The following is a 24,457-nucleotide window of genomic DNA, read 5'->3' on the forward strand; positions in this document are numbered from 1 at the left end:
CTTAAAACAACAGAAATAGGGACTCCTGGGTGGCTCAGCGGTTGAGTGTCTGCCTTTGGCTCAGGGTGTGATTCCGGAGTCCCAGATCGAGTCCCACATCGGGCTCCATGCGTGGAGCCTGCATCTTCCTCTGCCTGTGTCTCTGCCTCTCTCAATCTGTGTCTCTCATGAATAAATAAATAAAATAGAAAAACAGAAATAGATTCTCTTATAGTTCTGGAGATCAGAATTCCAAAGTCGAGTTGTTGGCTGGCCCACACTCCCTCTGACACCTGTACGGGAGAACCCGTCTTTGCCTTGCTAGCTGCTGGTAACTGCTGGCAATCCTCAGGGTTCCTTGGTTTGTAAATGTGTCACTCTAATCTCTGTCTCTTGTCACATTGCCATCTCCCTTTTTATAAAGACACCAGTTATACTGGATAAGGGGCCCACCTACTCTAGGATGACCTCATCTTAACTAATTATATCTGCGATGACCCCACTTCCAAATAAGTCCACATTGTGAGGTTAGTGGGGGGGGACTTAAATGGATCTTTTCCGGAAATACGATTAATCCTGGGGGAGATCAAGTGATGTCCGGGCCTCAAGTGATGTCTATTGGAGGAAGAGGGAAGCCTGGGTTCTTGACATCCTGTGTGTGTTGCAGCCCTGGAGGTGGCCTCATCATCATTGACAGCATGCCAGACATCCGCAAGAGGAAGCCCATTCCACTCGTGAGCGACCTGGTGAGCCCCTGGCCCTCTCCTCCCCCAGCAGAGGAGGACTGCCATAGCAGTGCTCAACCTATACAACTGCCCATGGCAGGCCTGGGACTGGGAGCTGGCAAAGTGTTCTCTGGAACTAATGTAATCTGATTTCTACCCTATCTGCTGCACGGACACCTTAGGCCATGGTGAGTGATGGTAACCTGGGCCTCCAATCTCCATCTCTTCCCCAGACCACCCACCCTGCCACTAGGATCTTTCAACTGGCCCCAACCCATGGGTTTTGGGGAGAAGGACCCTCCATATCCTAAAGTTTATGGGTGGGGGAGAGAGCAGGTGATCCCTGACCTTGGTTCATGGGGTGGCTGGTAGTTTTGTTCTGTGGCTGGCAATCATGCCAAGTGCAGCTCTTGAGTCTGGTGGGGGATGGGTGAGTCAGGGGTGTGAGGCTGCACACTTCTAACCCAGAACCTGTAAAACTTTCCAATTCTTTCCTGGTTCTGCTCCTGCTGCTCTGACCTGTTTTTCCTATTCGCGGCTGTGGCCCCAAACTGTGGCTGTGGATTCTGCTTGTGGTGACAACCCCTTGGGTGTGAATCGACCCCTGTGACTCCCTGGATGATCTCCCTGCCCCAGTCCCTGGTCCAGTCCAGAAAAGCAGGCATCACCTCAGCCTTGGCCTCCAGCACTTTGAACAACGAAGAGCTGGTGCGTGAGGGGCCTCCCATTCCACTGGTTGAGGGCTGGGCTGGGCTGGGGGCTCCTGGAGGAGGAGGAGGAGGAGGAGGAGGAGGAGGAGGAGGAGGAGGGGGAGGAGAGTGTGGTAGAGACGCGCATTCCTCGCTCTCCAGAGTCTGGTTTCCAGAATTGGGTTGTACAACATCTTGCCAACTCGATCTGTGCAGGGAGCCGTGGTCCCACAGCCTGGGGGCAGGGGGAGGGACTGAGACTTGACTATACTCAGCAAGGGGATGAGCGCGAGGCAGGACAGAGCCCCACGCCGCCCCCCTCCCTCCCCTCAGAAAAACCACGTTTACAAGAAGACCCTGCAAGCCTTAATCTATCCCATCTCCTGCACGACGCCGCACAACTTCGAGGTGTGGACGGCCACCACGCCCACCTACTGCTACGAGTGCGAGGGGCTGCTGTGGGGCATCGCGCGGCAGGGCATGCGCTGCACCGAGTGCGGGGTCAAGTGCCACGAGAAGTGCCAGGACCTGCTCAACGCAGATTGCCTGCAGCGTGAGCGCTGGGCTGGAGGGGCGGGGCCCCGCGGAGGTGGGGGCGGGGCTTCCTGGCTGCAGGATTGTGGGGAAGAGGGGGTAAGGGATGTGACAGGGTCCGAGAGGGGCGGGGCGGGACCCAGGAGCTAGCTAACCTGCAAGGGATGGCCTTACTGAGAGTCAGCGGTTCCCCTGGAGAAAATTGGGTTAGGGTTAGGGTTGGCTCCCGAGGAAGGGGGTTCAGAGTGGGGGGAGGAGTCGCCGAAGGGGCGAGGTCTAGGCAGGGGGGACTGAAGGGTGGAGGGGTAGAGGATTCAGAGAGCAAGTAGAAAGCTCTAGCAGCTCCAGCTTTGGGGTGAGGGTGAGTCACCTGAGCCCCCATGGATTAAAGCACCCTTCGCTTTAATCCATGCCGCCGAGGAAGCTCTGGAATGGGAGTTGGGGTTCTGGCTCCTGAGAGGGAGCGCGCTCTGGACGGTGAGTGCTGTGTGCGTCCGCAGGGGCTGCAGAAAAGAGCTCCAAGCACGGGGCGGAGGACCGCACGCAGAACATCATCATGGTGCTCAAGGACCGCATGAAGATCCGGGAGCGCAACAAACCTGAGATCTTCGAGCTCATCCAGGAGATCTTCGCCGTGACCAAGACCGCGCATACACAGCAGATGAAGGCGGTCAAGCAGAGCGTGCTGGACGGCACATCCAAGTGGTCGGCCAAGATCAGCATCACTGGTGAGGCCGCGGGGGCTGGGGTGGCCACAGGCTCCCTTCTTCTCAGTCCCCTGTGCGTCCTCCTATGGCTCCTTTGCTGAGTGTACTCGAATGTGTCCATGTCTTTTCCCATGTCCATAAGTGAGTGTGCTCACAGCGTGGGTGGGCATGAATGCCTCCAAATGTGAGTGCATGACTCTCTGTCTGGATGAGTCTTGGTTGGTGCCTTCCCAGAATCAGACCCCAAAAAGAGGAATTGAGGGCACATTGTTTATTTGGGGGTGATGCCATGGGAGTTGAGAAGTGAGCCTGGGAGGGAAGGAGACCCATACAGGGTGCCAATGATCAGGCAATGCTGTGGAGGATTGGGGCTCAGTTCCCCCCGGGGACCACTGGGGGACAGTGTGGAGCTCACACAGTGGAGTGGTCCTGCCCAGGGGTGGGAGTCTTAGGCTGTTTATCCATGCCCAACCTCATTCAAATTTCCCTGAAAGCAGACCTCGAGATGAGGATTTCAGGGCAGATGGATATCCAGGAGGTGGCCCCAGGAAGCCGCAGTGCTAGTGGAGACATGAGTCTGGGAGCAGGAAGGGAAGGAGCCCTGCAGGGGACACCAGTAAACAGGTGACTCCATGAGCAACTGTAAGCTCAGTCCTGCTGGAGATTTCAGGACAATGTATAGAATGTCCTACCTCGGAGTGACCCTGGGGCACCTTCGCATTCTGCATCAGCTGAGGGCTCCTTGAGTGTTAACTCTCTACCATGCCCTTCACGTCTTGTGGGTGTCCCCATGGACTCCTTTGATCAGAACAAAGCCCTCAAGCCATGTCACAGGTGTCCCCAGTAAGCAGCCTGAAGCCCATGGCAGTGACTGTTCTCAGCATGTGTCACTCCTTGAGCTCATATTTGTATTTGTCCTTTGTGTCTTACAGTGGTCTGTGCCCAGGGTTTGCAGGCAAAGGACAAGACAGGATCCAGCGACCCCTATGTCACTGTCCAGGTTGGGAAGACCAAGAAACGGACAAAAACTATCTATGGGAACCTGAACCCTGTGTGGGAGGAGAACTTCCACTTGTAAGTGCCTGGTTAAACCCCTGGCCCCCTCAGCGGAGCTCTCTGCTGGGGCAGCTGCAGGGGGCTCCAAGAGCAGCGTATGCCGGCCACCTGACTCCAGCCTCTGCCTCCCCCCACCCTGCAGTGAATGTCACAACTCCTCAGACCGAATCAAGGTGCGGGTCTGGGATGAGGATGATGACATCAAATCCCGTGTGAAGCAGCGGTTTAAGAGGGAATCTGATGACTTCCTGGGACAGACGATCATCGAGGTGCGGACACTCAGCGGCGAGATGGACGTGTGGTACAACCTGGGTGAGCATGGGTGGTGTTCTGCAAGGGACAGGGAGGGTGTTCCAGAGAGCCAAAAAGGGAAACCAGGGTCAGGAGGAATTAGTCTAGGAGCCCAGTCTGAAGAGGGAGGCAGCGTCTATGAATCCCAATCTGATGTGGGAGACAAGGACTGTGAGGCCCAGTCTGATGGAGGAGGCAGGGTCTGTGAACCCAATCTGATGGGGCAGAAAGCAAGACCTGAGGATCCTAGTCTGAGGAGAGAGGCTCCAGCCCAGGAACCCTGTCTAAGATGAGTGGACTCTGCAGATCTTGATCTAATGGGAGAGGCAGGGCCTGAGAGCCCAGTCTGGGGGGGGAGAAGCAGGGTCTAGGGCTCCTGGTTAAAGAGGAAGATGAGGACTCAGGAATTTGACCTGAGCAAGGAAGAAAGATCTGGAGTCCTAGTTGAAGGAAGAGACAGGGCCTAGCGAATTCTAGGCTAATGGGAGAGGCACAAGCCTAGAAAGCCAATCTGAGAAGTTACCCAGGTCTTAATCTCAGGGAGTCCAGGAGGGCTACAGTCATGCATACATTAAAATATCCCAGGCCCAGATTGGAAAGTTCTGATGCAGCCACTCCTTTCTGTTCTGCAGACAAGCGGACTGACAAATCCGCTGTATCGGGTGCCATCCGGCTACACATCAGTGTGGAGATCAAAGGGGAGGAAAAGGTGGCCCCCTACCATGTCCAGTACACTTGTCTGCACGAGGTGAGGCCCACCACTCCTCCCTGCCTTCAAAGCTCACAAGATCTCCCACATTGCCCCCACTTGCCATTTCTGCCTGCCCTAGCCCCACTTTCCTCTTTCCAGCCACACCATCTACACTCCCTGGGCCTCCAAGACTGTCCCCCATGCCATTCCTTCTGCCTGGAAAACTACCCCCCCATCCGTCTAGTTTCAGGGCTGCCTCCTCTGGGAAGCCTTCCCTGACCTCTAGGCAGACTCTCACTACCCAGCTCCAGGCCTTCCATCTGTCCCAGACCCGAACAGGGGGCCTCTGGAGAGAACTCAGTTTGTTGAATGAATAAATGATTAAATGGACAAATTGATGATGAGTGGTTAAAAGGATAAGTGGATGGATAGATGTGTGGTTGAACTATTGGAAGTATAGATGGATGGATGAGTAAATTTGGGGGTGGTTGGATTGGTAGTTGGGTGGAAAAATAGATGTCAGATGAATGGATGGATGGATGGATGGATGGATGGATGGATAAATTGATGGGTAGATAAATAGGAGATGGATAGTTGGATGGGTTAATTGCTGAATGGACAGATTAAGTTGTGGGTAGATATATGGAATGGATGGATGGTGGTTGGATTATTAGAAGGGAAGATTAGTGCATGGATGAAGTTTTGGGTAGATGAATGGTGGGTGGGTGGATGAGTGGATGAATGGGCAGGCAGACAGATGGAAGTTTAAATAGACGGGTGGGTGGATGGATGGATAAAAGGATGGTTGGATGAAAGGATAGAGGAGTGGACAGGTGGATTGGGGGTAGCTGGATCAATGGGTGAATGAGTAGATGGATAGATAGATGGATAGGTGGGTAGGTGGGTGGACAGATGGATGGTTGTATGGTTAAAGTGTTACAAGGATGAGTGAGTGGATGGGTGAAATTTTTGGTAGTTGAATGAATTGGTGGGTGGTGGATGGATGAAAGAGTAGATGAATAAATTAATGAATAAGTGTATGGGTGATGTAAGCTGCCCTGGACCTGGGATCTTTCTAACCCCTTGTGCCTCAATGCACTCTCCATGATGCCTTCTCCCTCTTGGTGGCAGAACCTGTTCCACTTCGTGACAGACGTGCAGAACAATGGGGTTGTGAAGATCCCAGATGCCAAGGGTGACGACGCCTGGAAGGTTTACTATGATGAGACAGCGCAGGAGATTGTGGATGAATTTGCCATGCGCTATGGCGTCGAGTCCATCTACCAAGCCATGACGTGAGGCTGCAGGCTGGGGTGGACATGAGGGCAAGGTGCAGGAAACTGGGGTGAGGGGGTCACCAAGTAAACACTGGCAGACCTAGTGGTGGAAGGGTTCTTGGGAGAAGGATCCAAAGAGGGTGTGGGTGTGGTGGGCATTCTGTAATCCCTTGGAGGTTAGGAAAGTACCACTTCTGGGAGTTGAAATAACAGTGTGAGAATCAGAGTTAGAGGCAGAGCTAGGACAACCCATAGAGGAGACAGAGAAACTTGGAAAACAATCTGCCAGAAAGAATGGTTTGGAGGTTAGAGGGGGCCACTCACAGATGCTGTCTTGGAGGTATTCTGGGGGGAGGGGGGATCACTGCCTGTCCTGGCTGGATGCCAGGCCTAATTTCTCCCATTCCCTCCCACCAGCCACTTTGCCTGCCTCTCCTCCAAGTACATGTGTCCTGGGGTGCCCGCCGTCATGAGCACCCTGCTTGCCAACATCAATGCCTACTATGCGCACACCACCGCCTCCACCAACGTGTCCGCCTCTGACCGCTTTGCTGCCTCCAACTTCGGGGTCAGTCCCAGAGACCGGGGCTGCAGGAGGAGGGAGAGCCCAACGCTGTGCTGGTCATACCCTGTGTGACTCCCTGGTCTCCAATCTGGACCTGACTTTTTGTGTGACTTTGCACCAGCCACTTGTCCTTCCTTCCTTCCTTCCTTCCTTCCTTCCTTCCTTCCTTCCTTCCTTCCTTCCTTCCTTCCTTCTCTCTCTCTCTCTCTCTCTCTCTTTCTTTCTTTCTTTCTTTCTTTCTTTCTTTCTTTCTTTTCTTTCTTTTAATGTATTCATGAGAGACACAGACAGAGAGAGAGGCAGAGACACAGGCAGAGGGAGAAGCAGGCTCCATGCGGGAGCCCGATGTGGGACTCGATCCCGTGACTTCAGGATCATGCCCTTGGCCAAACGCAGGCGCTAAACCACTGAGCCACCCAGGGGTCCCTCACTTGTCCTATCTAAGCCTCAATTTACCCCTCTGTAGAATGGAAATGAATATTACAGGGGTTCAGTTCTATGGTGGTTGGGGGGCACTTAGTATATAGTAAGTACTCACCCAATATGGCAGCCACTTTTAGCTGCTACACTTGACCCCCATGTCCCTGCTTCCATCCGTCTTTCTCCTCTCCTTCCTCAGAAAGAGCGCTTTGTCAAGCTCCTGGACCAGCTGCACAACTCCCTGCGGATTGACCTCTCCATGTATCGGGTAAGAAGTGCATGCATGATGACTTGCTTGCTTTTACACATATGTGTGTGCCCACTGGGGAGAGCTCCCATCAGGCGTGTACATGGGAGGACCCATATTAATATGTGGAATGTGTTCCTTTGACATTTGTACACATATGTGGGCAGCATCTGCCCAACATGCTAGATACATCCAACCAGACTCCCCCAGTTGCTTCAAGATATTCTCATGGACCTTCACATATTTCCTGAAACTTGGGGGGGCTCTTGTATTTCCTCTAAAACAGTGCTACCCCACCAGACTCCCCCAGTTGCTTCAAGATGTTCTCATGGACCTTCACATATTTCCTGAAACTTGGCGGGGGGGGGCTCTTGTGTTTCCCCTAAAACAGTGCTACCCCACCAGACTCCCCCAGTTGCTTCAAGATGTTCTCATGGACCTTCACATATTTCCTGAAACTTGGCGGGAGGGGGGGCTCTTGTGTTTCCCCTAAAACACTACTACCCCACCCAGCCTTCTTCCATAATCTTACCCCTCTTCTCCCTTCCAACAGAATAACTTCCCAGCCAGCAGCCCAGAGAGACTCCAGGACCTCAAATCCACTGTGGACCTTCTCACCAGCATCACCTTCTTTCGGATGAAGGTAAGAAGGAGACCCAGTCCCATCAGCCCCCTGAGGGGCATTTTCTAGCACTCTTAGCTCCTAATCAAGCAACATTTCACCTGGAGAGTAGTGCCCTTTTTCAATGACCCTCTGCTTTCATGCTGCTACATTTCCTTAAACTCATAACCACTTGTAGCCACTTCCTGGGTCCTCCTGTCCCAGACAGGCCAACTTGTGCCTGTTTCCCTCCCTCTAGGTGCAAGAACTCCAGAGCCCACCCCGAGCCAGCCAGGTGGTGAAAGACTGTGTGAAAGCCTGCCTCAACTCTACTTATGAATACATCTTCAACAACTGTCATGAACTCTACAGTCGGGAGTACCAGACAGACCCGGTAAGGACTCCAGATAAAGCAGAAAGGAATAGGGGTTACCAACCAGACCCCAGCCCAAATCCCAGGTCTGCCCCTTCTAAAGTGATTTAACTGAGCCGCAGTATCTCCCTCTGTAAAATGGGGTCATGAATCCATATCTCTGGATTGAGGAGAAAATTCAAAGATGCTATCTTTAGATAAAATGTAGGTAAGTGCTTAGCACCTGATAGACAACAGATGAGCAATAAATTCAGTTTTAGTTAAACTCAGTTGAGTTTGGCATACAGTGTGCTCCCATAGAATCACTAATGGAATCGCTATTCAATAAATGTTGAATTTAATTTCTTGAGTAGAGGTCAGTTTTGGTCATTTCAACTCAATTTATTTGAGATTTTTTTAAGATTATTTATTTATTCATGAGAGACAGAGAGAGAAGAGGAGACATAGGCAGAGGGAGAAGCAGGTGCCTCACAGGGACCCCAATGTGGGGCTCGATCCCGGGACTGGGATCACACCCTGAGCCTAAGGCAGTTGCTCAACCACTGAGCCACCCAGGAGTCCCTATATGAGATCTTTCAACATGTGTTTATCTACACATATAATTCCAGGATTGTCAATAAGGTTTCAAGGAGCTTATTCCCTTTTAAAAGGGAAAGATAAATAGATTGAAACTCAACCTAGGGTGATTAGCCCTGGGATGGAGGAATTGCAGGAGACTGTGGGAGCTAAGGTGGCCCCTTCCTCACCTTGGGTTTCTGATAGGAGATAACACATTAGCTCAATTTAGTGAGATTTTTATTTCATTCTGTTAATTTACACTCAGGTTGACTTCAAGTTGAAGTCAACCTGAGTTTAAATCAAGTCACTTTTATTTATTTATTTTTATTTTTTTATTTATGATAGTCACAGAGAGAGAAAGAGAGAGGCAGAGAGAGAAGCAGGCTCCATGCACCGGGAGCCTGATGTGGGATTCGATCCCGGGTCTCCAGGATCGCGCCCTGGGCCAAAGGCAGGCGCCAAACTGCTGCGCCACCCAGGGATCCCAAATCAAGTCACTTTTAACTGAATTGGGTTGAGGTGCAGTGGATTAAATTGGGTTGGGTTTAGTTCAACTATAAAGAGTTGAGTCCCATTTATTTCTATTCAGGTGATTCAACATTGCTCTTGGCTAATTACTGAGCAAAACTGAGTTGGATTAGCAGGGTTTAATTGAATAAAAATCCATTTATTTCTATTCAGTTGACTTGAAGTTATTCTTGACTGGGTTGAGTGGGCTTGAGTTAGGATGAGATGGGTTGTTAGGTTAGGCATAGTTGAGTTCAAATTAATTAGTTTGAGTTGGACTCATTTCAGTTGAATTAGCTACATTCATTTTCACTGATTGGCTAAAGTTGGATTGAACTGGCCTGAGTATGTTAGATTGGGTTGAATAGATAGCATTGGATTGGATTGATTCAGTTGACTTGAATTAGATTGTTAGGTTGGGTTGAGTTCAAGTCGATTTATTTCCATTATTCTGACTTAGGATGATGTTGATCTTGGATGAGTTGATTAGGTTCAATCCAATTGAATTCATTTGAGTTTAATTCAATCCAGTTAAGTTTAATTCCACTCCATTCAGTATAATTGGCCCAAGTTCCGTTTCATTGAATTAATTCTGAGAACCTCCATCTGTTAAGCTAAATGGGCCTGATTGGCATTCATTTCAGCCCCATTTGGTTTAGTGGGCTTCAGTTTTTTCCAACTAAATTCAGTTCTATTCACTTTTATGAGTTGAGTCTAATAAAGCTTTGTTGAGCTGCATGGACATGACCTCTGTTTGGGCCAGTTTACATGAACTCAGTTCCTTTTCATACAGCTCTCCTACCTGAACCACACATGTGTTAATGGGACCCCTTCCTCACTAACCTCCTGTCTCACAATAATGAACTAACCAAGGCACCTATCCCTGAGCCCCTTTGGCCAATGTCTCCACTGCCCCTTCTAGGCCAAGAAGGGAGAAGTTCCCCCAGAGGAACAGGGACCCAGCATCAAGAACCTTGACTTTTGGTCCAAGCTGATCACTCTCATAGTGTCCATCATTGAGGAAGACAAAAATTCCTACACTCCCTGCCTCAACCAGTGAGTTGTGTTATCTGTGCAGTTAATTTTCCGGAGGTCATTATGTGCGTACGTATGTGTGCACAATTTTGTGTCTTATGTGTAAAGATGATCATGTCTAATTACACATAATATGATGTCTATCTAGAGGCAACTGTAGGTATGGTTGTGCCTGAATGAAATATGGCATAGTTTACAAACATATACATGAAACTGTGTGTATGTATACAATTGCTGGTGTAATCAGGCATATATTTTGTATGTATTGATTTGTGTGAATAACACTGTGTACATATGTATATAATTTTGAATGTGTGTGCAGGTTCATAAGTAACAATAGACATGTTGCTCAAGTATTTACTATATGCTAGATACTCTACTAAATGTTTTACATTTAAATTGCATTATATCTTGTGTGTAGATCTAATTCATTGTATATTGTAGCCTATGGGTTTAATTGTATATATGCATACAATTGTGGAATGCACTTCAATATACAATATTGTATATTGTGTAATTGTGTGTATGTACATAGTTTAGGTTTGTAGATTTATACATTTGTAGAGTTTTCATCTCTGTTAGCTAAATGAACTGCTGTGTCTTATTTCTCTCTGAGTGCTAGAGGGGCTCCTAACTCTGGTGTGCCAATATCTCTTGGTTAGTTAGATATTCAGTTAAGATCAGGGATTTGGAATGGATGGGCTAAGGGTGGATGCATAAGGGTGGGCAGATGGATGGAGATATGATTGAATGGAGAAATGAACAGATGGGTGGGTAGATGGTTGGATGAATAGGTGGATGGATGGATGGATGGATGGATGGATGGATGGATTGGTTGATGGAAGGATGAATGAGTACATAAAGGAATGGATGGATAGCTGATTGGATGGAGAAATGGATGGATAGATGGATGGATGGATGGATGGATGGATGGATGGATGGATGAGTGGGTGAATAGGTGGATGAATGGATAGATTGGTGGAAGGATGAAAGGGTAGATAAAAGAATGGATGGCTGATTAGATGGAGAAATGGACTGATGGATGGATGGATGGATGAGTGGATAGACAGATGAGTGAGAGAATGGATAGGTAGAAAGGTGGATGACTGGGTGAATGAATGGATGAAGGGATGGAGAGATAGATGGGTGGAGGCTCATGGAGAAGCAGGGCTTCAGTTCAGAGTCACTCAGCAAGTCAGTGGCTTTGAGGGAGCTTGAACCCAGATCCCCCTGTCTATCCTGCACTACCCTCTGGGATGGGAAGGCCAAAGCAGCCTGTGCCATCTTGCTTCCATCTGGCGAGGTTTCATTGTTCTACGACCTTCACCAGGTTTCCCCAGGAGCTGAACGTGGGTAAAATCAGTGCCGAAGTGATGTGGAACCTGTTTGCCCAGGACATGAAGTATGCCATGGAGGGTGAGTACTCTCATCCCCATGTCTGCCAATCTAGCTATAAAGGTAGTTGTGCTTCAGTAGTATCCCCTCCGAGGCTGTGAGTGCCCTCAGGCTTGAGGTTGGACACCTGTGATGGCCAGGGTAGGTGCTGCCAAGACAGAGGGTGGAGACCCTCCTGACTGAGCCACTTCCATTCTCACCCTACCAGAGCATGACAAGCATCGCCTATGCAAGAGCGCTGACTACATGAACCTACACTTCAAGGTTAAGTGGCTGTACAATGAGTATGTGGCAGAGCTTCCTGCCTTCAAGGACCGCGTGCCTGAGTACCCTGCGTAAGTCCCTTGCCCCAAGCCAGAACTATAGCACTGACAGATAGACTGAGGCCCAGGGATGAGAGCTGACCTACTCAGGGCTCCCTGGGCATCAAGGGCATAGTGGGGTTCAAACCTAGTAGTCTCTATTTTCAGCCATTGGACTATGGATTCCTATAGCCCTGACAATTAATATTTATAAGTATCAGAAACTGCACTGAGCGGTCCTATGTGCCTTTTCTCATTTAATCCTTTTGACAATTCTATAAGATGGGAGCATTATAATTCCCATTTTGGGGATGAGAAAATGGAGAGTTTAATGCTGAAGGACTTGCCCAAGGTGACATCCAATAAGTGACGGAGCCAGGATTTGAACTCTGGATGTCTGACTCACGGGCTGTGTTGGAGAGCAGGATGGTGGTCACCATTTACCGAGGACCTACTATGTGTTGTGTCATTCACTGCTCACAGCAGCACTGTGGGATAGATACTCCTCTGTTGTACAGGTAATGGGATCCCACAGAGGGAATCCACTTGCCCATGGGTAGTTTATCTGAACCATGAGCCCTGCGAGTATGAGCCTTGCCCTAACAGTGGCCACGAGGTCAATTTCGTGGCTGAAGTAACCGAGGCCTGATGGGTTAGGGAAGCAGGGGGGTACCCACCCAAGGCCACAGGATGAATTCAAGGGAGAGAAGGACCTGCCCAAGTACCGTTAAGAACCAGGCAAAGGAGAGGGTCAGGGGATGAGAGGTGGCAAGACCCCACTCCTGCTCTCCATTCCAGGTGGTTTGAGCCCTTTGTCATCCAATGGCTGGACGAGAATGAGGAGGTGTCCCGGGATTTCCTACATGGGGCCCTGGAGCGAGACAAGAAGGATGGGGTGAGGACACTGGCCCATGATCAAGGCCCTAGAGTGCCCACAGTGGTCTCCCTCTGAGGCCCATTGGGATCCAATATGAGGTCAAAAATTGCCCTTGGGATGAAGCCAGTCTGAAAGATGGCCACCATTTTCATCTTGTTCATAGTGTTGAAAGTGTTCATTCAACAAATGAATGAAAATTCATCAAGCTGGAAGCCCCACACTCCCCATAGCCTCTGTGTCCACATCTAAGTCACCCCTGCACACTATTCATTTCACTCCAGGGCAGTTGGTCTCTGGCTTTCCCCATGGAGAGCAGGGGGGTTGGATGCTGGGACTGTCTGGCTCTGACCCCTCTCTTCCTTTCTGGCCTCCCTCCCACTACAGTTCCAGCAGACGTCAGAGCATGCCCTATTCTCCTGCTCCGTGGTGGATGTCTTCTCCCAGCTCAACCAGAGCTTTGAGATTATCAAGAAACTCGAGTGTCCTGACCCCCAGATTGTGGGGCACTATATGAGGCGCTTTGCCAAGGTATGGGAGTGCAAGTGGGATTAGGGATGGAGTCCAGATGAGGAATTGGGATAGGGTCAAGGTTGAGGTTGCAGTTGAAATTGCTATTGGGATCAAGGTCAAGACTGGGGTTAAGGTTGGGATTGAGGTCAAAGCTGGGGTTGGTGATATCAGTGAGATAGGGGTTGAGGTTGAGATCAATGTTGGAGTTATGATTGGGAACAGCATTTAGGTTGAGTTTGGAGTTGATGTCAGGGCCGTGGTTAAAGTTGGAATTGAATTTGGAGATGGGGTCAAGGTTGAGGATGGGATTGAGCTTGGGTTTGGGTTTAGGGTTACTATTAGTATAGAAATTCAATTTGGCATTGAGGTTGGAGTGAGTGTTGGGATTAATGTAGAATTATGGCGGGCCTTGGGGTGAGGTTGGAGGTCGGGACCATCTAACTGGCATTGAGGGTTCCAGCTAGTTGGCTTTAGGCTGAGTTGAACTTGAGGACTGTAAGTAGGAATTGAGATTCTGTCTGGGATCCAGTCATGCTTGTTCTTGGAGCTGGGTTAATATGATGGTTGATTGCTCTGTGAAAGAGCTGACTTTACATAAAATAGTCATCCTTACCTGGTGGTGTCTCCTCTTGGTTGTGAGGGTCATCTTGGGTAGAGAATTCACCCATTCAAGTGGTCCATCTTAAGTTCTCTTAGGGGTTTGGGCTCATCCCTGATCTCACTAGTGACTCTTGATGGGCTTGCCCAGCCCCAGCCCCCATTCTCACTCCATCTGTGTCCTCCCCAGACCATCAGTAATGTGCTTCTCCAGTACGCAGACATCATCTCCAAGGACTTCGCCTCCTACTGCTCCAAGGAGAAGGAGAAAGTGGTGACCTGTGGGGGACCCTATCCTGTCCCCTCTCAGCCCCATTCTGTACCCCCAAGGCTCCATCCTTCCCTGGGCTCTGTGTCTATGTGTCCAGCTGTGTGTCCGTGTACCTGACTGTGTGTGTCTGGGGGGATCTGGAGGTGAGGGCACATGCCTTCAGTGTGTCATTGTTGCGAATGAAGCCTTCAGGGTGTATGGATGTAAGTGTGCAAAGCTTTGAGCCCATGTGGGAGAATATGGGTGTGTGACAGGAACTCTCCCCCTTCCTGCTACTCCCAGAAGCCTAGCCCACCCTAGGGAAGTTACTTAGCCCTGTTTCCCTCTGCCAGTCTCGAGACACTCCCTTCCCCAACATTCCCAGAAATCTGGTCCCAAATGCTGTCTTTCATTCTTCCTCCGGACTCAGACCCTGAAACCATCCTGGGGTCCCTGGCAGTGGATGGGGGAGGCTCTGGGGAAGGGTACTGAGCCCTGACTCCCTGCTCTTTTTGCATCCCTAGCCCTGCATCCTCATGAACAACACTCAGCAGCTCCGAGTGCAGCTAGAGAAGATGTTCGAAGCCATGGGAGGGAAGGAGGTGAGGCGAAGCCCAGGCAGGGTCATCACGTACCCTGCATCCCTGTAGGCCCTTGATGAATTCCCGCTCAGCTACTCCCTCTAACCCAAGCAAGCAGCTTCACCATCTGTGCCTGTTTCCTCCCCAGCCCCTTGGGATCTCTTTCCCTGTGTTGGATGGGTAAATACCCCATTTATGTGGATGCTCTATAAACCTGACCTGCTATCCTTTTTCCCTCCTCAGCTGGATGCCGAGGCCAGTGACATCTTGAAGGAGCTCCAGGTGAAGCTCAACAATGTCTTAGATGAACTCAGCCGGGTGTTTGCTACCAGGTGGGGACATCTCCAGGGCTGGGAGCAGACAGGAGGGGGTAGCCCCACACCTCTAAACCTGGGGCATCCAGAGACTCAGCAGATGTAGTGGTGAGGACTTCAGGCTCGGAGTTAGAGCTGAGTTCAATCCTGGCTTCACCACTTACTAGCTATGTAGCCTTGGGTGAGTCATTTAATTTCTCTGAACCTTAGTTTACTCATCTATAAAATGAGGATGATGATAGTAATAGTACCTGAGTAGGACTGTGCAGTGAGATAAATAGCACAAGTGAATGTCTCAGCCCAGTGTCCAATTCTGCTATTACACACCACATCATCCCCTGCTCAGTTATATGCCATGGCTCCTTGATGCTCAGGATAAAAACATAAAGGTCCATGGGTCAGCTTTTGAGACCTCATCTGGTCCTTTCTCTGGGAGGCCTGAAGAGTGTGGTCTGAGCTCCTCCCTTCTATGCCCCCAGCTTCCAGCCACACATTGAGGAGTGCGTAAAGCAGATGGGTGACATCCTCAGCCAGGTGAAGGGCACAGGCAATGTGCCAGCCAGTGCCTGCAGCAGTGTGGCCCAGGATGCTGACAATGTGCTGCAACCCATCATGGACCTGCTGGACAGCAAGTAAGCCAGGCTGGGTAGATTAAGATGGCCAGGAAGAGTTTAAGGATGGGGCCTCAGAGACCTAGGGCTGGCCTGGAGAGGACATTCAGGGCATGTTTGCCGGGCAGTGGTTGTATGGTTTGGAAGGGTGGGTGGGTGGAGGTATGAAGGGATAGAAATATGGGTGAGTAAATGGTTGGAAGGACTGTGAGTAAATATTTGTATGGGTGAATGGACAGTGGTTGGATGGATAGATGACATGAGAAATGAGTGCGCTGATTGATGGGTAGATTAAAAGATAAATGCTTGGAAGGCTAGATGGAGGGTAGATGGATAAAAGGAGGGATGGATGGGTAAATGAATAGTTAGGTAAGTATTTGGATGGATGGATGGATGAATAACCAGATGGATGGATGGACGAGTGGATCAATAGATTGAAATAAGGAAAAATGGATGGAAGTGTAGATGAGAGGATGGATGAATGGGTGGAAGGGAGGGAGGGAAGGAAAGAGGGGATGGAGGATGGATAGAAAGTTGGATGGGAAGGAGGGAGCAAGGGAGGAGGGGAGAAGAAAAAAGATGGAGGGGTCATTAAATTTGGGGGGAGGATAGTTTGGAGGATGGGTGGGTCAGTTGTTGGATGGATCATGGTGGATTGATTACTCGGTCTCCTTGAACCCTCATATATCCAGTCTCGAATTCTTGTTTTCCCTCTCAAGTTTGCCCTCTTCCTATACCATCCCTTCCCCTCTGCCTGAACATGGTCCCAGCCCACTCGCAGTCCCTAGTCTCCAGCCTTCCTCTTCCAGCTTACCCTCCACGCTTCTTTCGAACAGAAAAGTCTGACTATGTATCTCATGAACACTCCATGGTTCCTCACTGCCCTCATGCTGAGGCCCAGGCTTTCCTCCCAGCCAGTGTTGAGTCCTCTTCCAGCCTGGCCCCTGCTGACCTGTCCAGTCACCATTTACTCCTCATGTGTGTCATGCTTCATAGCCCCATCAGATCATTCTGGTCAATGGGATCCATCTGGCCCCATTCAGGGGTCCCTGTACAGGCTCTGTGCCCTCTGGAGCATTTTCCCACCTTGCCCATTTGTTGAGGAAAGGGGGCTCTGCAGGTTAGAGCCAGCTGGGCCATCTCTCAGACCTGCCCTTCATCTCCAGCCTGACTCTCTTTGCCAAAATCTGTGAGAAGACAGTGCTGAAGCGGGTGCTAAAGGAGTTGTGGAAGTTGGTCATGAACACCATGGAGAAGACCATCGTTCTGCCGCCCCTCACTGACCAGACGGTGAGGCCCACAGGGGGCCAGAGGGGATTCCTGGGCAGCCTCCCCTGTGGGAGCCCAGAGAACTTGATGCCAAAGGCAGTGGGGCTCAGAGGTCAGTGGGGCCATTCAAAGATTAGAGAGGTCACCTATGGATTAAAAGTCACCAAAGAGTCAAATAGGTCATTCATGGGTCAGATATATAAATGTCAAAGAGGTCACGTAGAGTTAAGAGATGTCTAAGGGACACAGAAGTCATATGTGGATCAATAGGGCATACAAAGGTCAGAGATCACCCAGAAAATAAAGAGGTCAACTTGGGGATCATGGAATCCATGGATCACAGAGGTCATATGGGTCAGTGGGTTCATCAGAGGGCTCTTTGGGGTCAATCACGAGACAAGGAGGGGAGATACCATGGACTTGGAAGATCAGAGACCAATAGAACACAGGGCTCCCAGAGGTCAGCCAGAGGTTACAGAGAGCATCCAAGGTCAGAGAGGTCAAGCAGAGGTCAGCATTCATCTACAGGCCAGGACCATGCCTCTAGAACCCTTTGGGAAAAGCCCAGAGACCGTGATCCCCAGGGATCAGGCTTCCAGGTGGGATTGGGTGAACCACAACATCTGCGGAGGGGTGTGGCTGGGTGTGGGTTCCTCCAGGGAGGTGTGCGGGCCTGAGGACGGCAATGGCACATGGGTTGATGGCACAGTACAGAGTGAGAGGACGTTCCTGGGTGGTTGGGGGAGGCTCGGAGAGGGTGGGCAGGGCCGCCAAGAGGCACCGATGGTGGGGGATGGTGGGGGAGGCTTTAGACCTCCCGTCACCTGTCACCTGCCTGTCTCCTCTGGGCTGGGCAGGGGCACGGGGTCCGCCCCTCGGTGCTGTCTCCGCCCCCTCCCTGGCCTTCCTGGGAGACTCATGGTGACTTATTCCCCCCTCCCCCACCGCCCCGCCCCCATCTCGGCTGACAGATGATCGTAAGTAGAGGCCCTTCTGTCCGTCTGTCTGTCCGTCCGCTCTGTGTCTGGACTCGGCCCACCGCGTGGCTGCACCCACCCCACCCAGTGCCCCCTCCTCACCCACCGGCCTCCCACCCACTGTCCCACTTCCCGCCTAGATGTGCCTGTGTCTGTCTGGGGCGGGGCATGGGGAGGGGGCGGGGCCTGGAGGGAGGGAGGCCACGCCCGCCCACCCCGCCCCATTGTTAAGTACCCAGGAGGTGCCTTCGGGCTCCCAAACCCCGAAGCCTAAGACCAGCATCTTCACATCTGACTTCATCCCTTACTTGGGATTCACCCTCACCCCCATGCTCAGACTCCAGCAGGATACTGGTCCCTCTCTGAAGCTAGAAGGAGGCTAAAAGTCAACGGAGTTCTCGAACGTCTTCGCTGGCTCTCAACTGTTAACAGCCACACAAAATACAGGCCCCCACCCCCCGAGTCCCTACTCAGCTGTTAGGCACAGACCCCAACCCCCACCACCACCACCCCTGCCTTCCCACTCCCACCGCAGGATCACATGAATCCCAGACACACACCCAGGCACCCAGGTGGGAGACAGCATTTGTGACTTTGGTGGCAGGCAGACCTGGCGTCAAATCCCAGCCCAGCCACTCTGTGACCTTGGGAAGTCACTTCACCTCCCAACCTCCGGTTCCTTGTCTGGAAAAAGAGGTTACCTGTAGTAACTCTCGGAGGGTTGTTGTGAGAACCAAACGGGATGATGCATTAAAGTCTCATCTCTGTGACTACCTGAGGCAGTGCTCACTAAATTAGAGCTGATATTGTTGGTGATGGTAGTAATATGTAGACACACAGGAGGGCAGAGATCAATAAAACCACTTCAGAGTCCCCCCCCCCCCCTTTGTGGACAAGACAATTATAAGATTTCACCTGTCAAAAGTTCACGAGCGTTCATCTCACTTCTTGGTGGCTGCAGTCTGGGTCTTTGGCTGTAACCATCTGGTGGCAGGATACCCAACAACAGTGTGTTTATGGGCAAGGAGCTAAAGGGATTCACATTTATTGATGATTCTTTGTGGGTTTTTTGGTTTTTTTTTTCTTTAAGATCTTATTTTTGTTTATTCACGAGAGACAGAGAGGCAGAGACATAGGCAGAGGGAGAGAGGTACAGGGAGCCTGATGTGGGACTCGATCCCGGGACCCTGGGATCACTCCCTGAGCCAAAGGCAGACGCTCAACCACTGAGCCACCCAGGCGTCCCTATTGATGATTCTTTGTATGCTCGACCTCGTAGTTGCTGTACAGCCTACATTCATGACAACCCTTTGAGTGAGGTGGATATTATTATTCCCGTTTCACAGAAGAGGAAAGCTGAGGCTCAGAGAGGAGGAGTCACTTGCTCAAGGCCACATAGTAAACATGCCAGAGTCAGGTTCCAAATTCAGACCTACCTGAATTTGGAGCCTATTTGATCACCTGTTGACCCAAGAAACAAGATCCTCATATATACAGTAAACATAAACGGATCATACTTTGGCAGTGACTTCTTTCTCTCTGGCTCTGTATTTCTATTTCTCCTCTTTCTCTTTCCTATCTCTCTGACTCTTATAGCTTTTAAGAGTTGGTCATAAAGGTACACACACATCCCTCCATGCAACCCAGCCATCAGCGCCCTGTGCGGTATAGATGCCCCTTACCTCCTGTCCCCGTGAGTACATGTGTGATCACCCTGGGTTCCCACCACACATGGCTTGCCAGGTTGATCACCCTGTGACGTTGTCTCTGCAGGGCACCCTCTTGAGAAAACATGGCAAGGGATTAGAAAAGGTAATGAGGGCCTCATCTGTGCTGAGGTCCTGAGCTCTGGTGTCTGGGTGTGTGTGTGCATGTGTGTGTCCGTGTACATGGGTAGGAAGGTCAGCTGGGATCACAGGTAAAGGCAGGTGTCTTAGCCAAGTCCCAGAAAACCAGAAGTTAGAGATGAGTTGATTCTCCAGGGTCATGGCTTGGAGTAGGTGTCCATGTGTGAGCAAACATTGGCACAAACGGCTCCCACCCTCTTATAACAAAACCCAAAGGGCTTATCTCAGCCCTGGGCTCAGCTGAAATTCTGTGGCTTTGAGAAGGGCCCGGACCCTGGACTACTGCCCTGGACTGAGACACGTGTTGTTTTTCATGTAGATTGTTGTTGTTGTTGTTCTAATGGGTATTTGTTGTAAGGAGATGGGAGCTGTGGCAACACATGAACAGTTGCCCTTGCTGTGCATTCATGTAGGAACTATCATACCTGTGAGCACACAAGCTTCCCTACTCACTCATTTAGCCCTTTGAGGAGGGGCGCATATTCAATGTGCCAGGCACCATATACATGTAAGTGCATCCATGTAGGGGTGAGTGTGTGAGCTTATGTGTGTGACTGTGCACACATGTGGAAGTGTTTAGGGGTCCATGTGTGTATTTTAATGTGTGAGTTCTTCTGTGTGTATGTGTTTTTGTGTGCTGATCCAAGTGTGTATGCGCGTGTGTGTTAAACTTTCTGCACCTGTGTGGATGTGCTCGGGTGTGTGTCTCCACATTGAGGGAACTTGTGATACCTATAAGTACATTTCTTTTAGAAGCAGCCCTGTGGGAAAAAGTCTTGGGAGTTGGGGGAGGAGAGAAACCCAAGCCCTTTCTCTTCTCTCCCCCTCTCCAAGGCACCCCATCCCTAGGCAGGCTGTCCCCAGGTGATGGGCTGGTTGTAGCCTCCTGGCAGTCGGGGAGTCCAGCCAGAGCCCCCAGTGGGAGACAAGGGAAGGTGCCTAGCTGGGGAGGGGGCCCAGTGTTAGACTCAGGACCTGGGGGGGCAGCTTGTGGGCTGGGGAGTGGGACTGTGCTTTGAGTGGGCAGGGAAGCCCCAGTGAGCATCCTCCCAACAGCCACCCAAACTCTGACCTCCGCCTGATTCTCTCCACAGGGCAGGGTGAAATTGCCAAGCCACTCAGATGTAAGACCAGCCTCTCACTGTCTGTCTGGCTCCCACCCCCGTCCCCCTCCCCACCCCGTGCCTCCTTCCACCTCTGTGGTCCTTGCCGTCTGGGGGCGCACTGTGAACCCATCTGTGGTCTCTTCTTCCTTTGTCTGTCTGGTTTGCTCGTGAGGGTGGGTGGGGGGGGAGGCAGGAGGGGAGGAGGGTGTGGCAAGGGAAACTGAGGACCAGATAGCTGGGCTCCTAAGTCGCTGTGCTTCAGGACAGCCTCAGGGAATCACAGACAAGGATCAAAAAAGTGGCCACAGCCAGGACGATAGTAAGGATGTTAGTAGGGGCAGCTCCCACTGGCCAGCTGGTAGACCGTCAATGTGATTCCAATCATCTCAGCTGTAAATGGGCCTCCTTCCTGCCTAGCCCTGCTCAGGACCCCAGACCACCCCAGAGTCCAGTAAATGCAGGACCTCATCGATACTTAGGCCTACCCCAGCCCCCGAGCTAGTGTAGGTGCCCCTGTGAACCAGCGAAGGAAACTGAGACCCAGAAAAGTCCAAGGACATGCCTCAGGTCACCTAGCACAGTGATTGGAGGAGGCAGGACTTGTGACTTCCAGGCCGATCATTGCCCCCCAGCACTGCTCATGACCTTGAGGCCAAATGATAATAACGACAGTGAACATTGAACAAAGACACATTTAGCCCCAGCTAAACCATGAAGTAGATATGATTTCCCCCAACTAGATGAGAAAGCTGAGGTTCAGAGAGGTTAAGTGACTTGCCCAGGGCCACATAGCAGAGCTGGGATTTGAACGCAGCCCACCCAGGCTCATTGGAGCCATAACCAGGATGCCATCTTGCTGGTGTCTGTTTTGGGTGGGTGGAGGATGGGTACTGAGGTGTGTGTTGCTTGGGGAGGATTCTTCCTTTTACAAGGTCATACTAACAGCCACCCAGATTACTGGGGGGAAATTCTCCTACAGGGGCATGGGGCCCGGGGAGTGGTGGTGCTGGGGTCACCAGAACCCATCCCACAGTTTTCTTGAAACCCTCTGACTTTGGGCTGCCCAGCGTGTCCCATACTGACAAACACCATCTGGGGCTCCCTGCACCCATGGCTCCTCACTGCCTGCTCTCTTTCTTCTCTGTCCCACAAACCCGGGGTCCTGGTAGAGGTGAGAGGGTGGGTAGTGCGCCCACACTGGGATTTGCAGGGACAAAGTCATCACCTCCTCCCACTCAGCACTTCCTGAGGGGAAGCTCCAGATCTGTCTCTGGGACATAACCATTGCCCTGCCCAGAGCTTCTGGACAAGAACCAAGGTGGTGTCCAGGGCTAGGGTGTCAGTAGGGCTGTGGGGATTGGTCTGGAGGACCGCCCCCCTCACCTCGGCTGTGACTGTTGTTACCTGCAGGGAACCCAGATGATCTTCAATGCAGCCAAAGAGCTGGGTCAGCTGTCTAAACTCAAGGTGAGGCCAAGTGTGGGGGCAGGAGGTTGGGGTGGGGACATTTCCTGGGGGAGAGGTCCCAGAATGGTGACATGCTTAGGGGACAGAAGCCCCACTCGGACTGACTTAAGCACAATTTATTGGATCCAGTGTGTTGGAAAGATGTGCAAAGTTCAGCTTCAGATACAGCTTGATCAAGGGTACAAATCGTTTATTTGACAAATATTGAGCACCTGCTGTGTGCCAGTCACAGGCAAGGCACCAGGCACACAGCAGACCCACTACCCTACTTGTCAGAGTTTTCCATGAGGCCCACCCCAGACAGGCATATCCCTAAGGTGGGGTCTGCTCTGCCCACCTGGGCCCTCTCTCCATCCATCCAGGACCACATGGTACGAGAAGAAGCCAAGAGCTTGACCCCAAAGCAGTGTGCAGTCGTCGAACTGGCCCTGGACACCATCAAGGTGAGAGGTCCCACCCCTGTCCCTTCCCAGGTGGAACAGGCAGAGGGTGTGACTGGTGAGGACATGGACCTAGACTCCCAACCCACCTTACTTTATTCAATTTATAAACACTCCCTGATGACTCCTCTGTCAGTTCCAGGCTGGCTGATGCAGGGTCCCGCGGAGCCCTAGGTTCAGGGGGCCAGCCAGATACAGACACCCCCAGCTCTGGGGTGTCAAGCTCTGGGTCTTGAGGAATGCATAGGAGTTCCAAGCCAGAGCAAACAAAGCATTGTAGGTAGAGGGCCAGCCCATGCAAGAACCCGGGGGCGGGGGAGGGGGCATGAAAGGGGCCGTGGTCTCCATGAAATGAAAAGCATGAAAACTACCCTGAGGGCAATTTTTTTTTCTTAAATAATTATAGTGAAATAGGGTTGGCAAAGTATTAAGGAGGGTGGTCAAGGAAAGCTCCTTGCGATCTTAACCAACGGAGGGAGGACAGGGAACCAGCCACGGCAAAATTAGGTGTTTGACTTTGGGAGGGAGGCCGTCCCATCAAGGAGCGCAGGAAGTGCAAAGACCCTGAGGCAGGTACCACAAGGGGCTGGAGGAGAGGGAGAGGCATGGGTGTTATTTTGAGACTGCCGCTGGCTTTGGGGGCAGGGCTGGAGGTGGGGGAGTAGCAGAGCCGACCAGTGTTCTGAGGCCCCGGGTCATCCAGCACGTCACCACTGGAGGGCAGCGGGGGTGGGGAGGGGGGTATCGGGGCTGCCTAACTAGACTCACCTCTCCCCGCCCTGTCCTCCACAGCAATACTTCCACGCAGGTGGCGTGGGCCTCAAGAAGACCTTTCTGGAAAAGAGCCCGGACCTGCAGTCCCTGCGCTACGCCCTGTCCCTCTACACGCAGGCCACTGACCTGCTCATCAAGACCTTCGTGCAGACGCAGGCGGCCCAGGGTAAGCGGCGGCCTGCTAGCTGCGGCCACCCAGCCCCTAAGCCAGTGAGGCCGCCACCGACTCACCTCCTCTGTGACGTCACGGGCCGGGGCAATTGACAGCCCCCGGGAGCCCGCGAGCTCCGCGCTGGCTCGGGGCCAACGAGTGATCGCCTACTCGTGGGGGCGGGACCTCGACGTCACTGGGCCAGGAGGTGATTGAAAGCTGTGGGGCGGGACCTCTTTGAAGGCCAGGCCCCGGGAGTGATTGAAAGCTCCTGGGGGCGGGACTTGGAAGGATGGGATCCAGGGAGTGGTTGACAGCTCGGGGGAGGCGGGGCATATGACGTCATGCGGCAAAGGAATGATTGACAGCCCCGGGGGATGGGATGGGAGGGACCCCCGACCCGGAGGAGCGGACCGAGAGGGAGTTTCCGTTTCTCAAATTCTGTCTTTCTCTCTCTCTTCTCTTGCCTCTGTCTCGTGTCCCTCTCTGAGTTCACGCACAGCAGCTGGGGCTGGGGAGAGCAGGACTCTAGGGTCCTAGTTCCCCTCCCTGGGGACACCCCCCGCCCCCCCATTCAAAACTGGCCCTAGACGCGGGAGAGAAGTTTGGCCGCTGACCCAGGCGTAGTTCCGGCAGCGGGGTGGGAGGGAGAGCGGCCATCCGGCCAGAAGCTGGGGGGAGGGGAGCGCCCCCCACCCCCATCCCCCCCACCCCGAGTCAGCCCAGGGCCTAGG

General features: G+C 51.9%; 1 protein-coding gene across 1 annotated transcript in view; it reads left to right on the forward strand.

Moving 5' to 3' along the window:
* UNC13A (unc-13 homolog A) overlaps nt 1-24,457 on the forward strand; it is a 60,366-nt gene that overhangs the window by 29,980 nt on the left and 5,929 nt on the right. Inside the window, 29 exon segments of the mRNA XM_049097812.1 lie at nt 647-725; nt 887-892; nt 1,341-1,412; nt 1,727-1,946; nt 2,428-2,655; nt 3,567-3,708; nt 3,833-4,002; nt 4,614-4,729; nt 5,804-5,967; nt 6,367-6,517; nt 7,134-7,202; nt 7,735-7,824; nt 8,042-8,176; nt 10,143-10,276; nt 11,586-11,671; nt 11,859-11,985; nt 12,751-12,847; nt 13,214-13,357; nt 14,127-14,210; nt 14,711-14,788; nt 15,011-15,099; nt 15,561-15,713; nt 16,859-16,982; nt 17,933-17,938; nt 19,712-19,750; nt 20,880-20,909; nt 22,302-22,358; nt 22,721-22,801; nt 23,591-23,738. Coding sequence (XP_048953769.1) covers nt 647-725; nt 887-892; nt 1,341-1,412; nt 1,727-1,946; nt 2,428-2,655; nt 3,567-3,708; nt 3,833-4,002; nt 4,614-4,729; nt 5,804-5,967; nt 6,367-6,517; nt 7,134-7,202; nt 7,735-7,824; nt 8,042-8,176; nt 10,143-10,276; nt 11,586-11,671; nt 11,859-11,985; nt 12,751-12,847; nt 13,214-13,357; nt 14,127-14,210; nt 14,711-14,788; nt 15,011-15,099; nt 15,561-15,713; nt 16,859-16,982; nt 17,933-17,938; nt 19,712-19,750; nt 20,880-20,909; nt 22,302-22,358; nt 22,721-22,801; nt 23,591-23,738 — 3,119 coding nt within the window.

This window comes from Canis lupus, chromosome 20, assembly GCF_003254725.2.
Source record: "Canis lupus dingo isolate Sandy chromosome 20, ASM325472v2, whole genome shotgun sequence".
Classification (NCBI taxonomy): domain Eukaryota; kingdom Metazoa; phylum Chordata; class Mammalia; order Carnivora; family Canidae; genus Canis; species Canis lupus.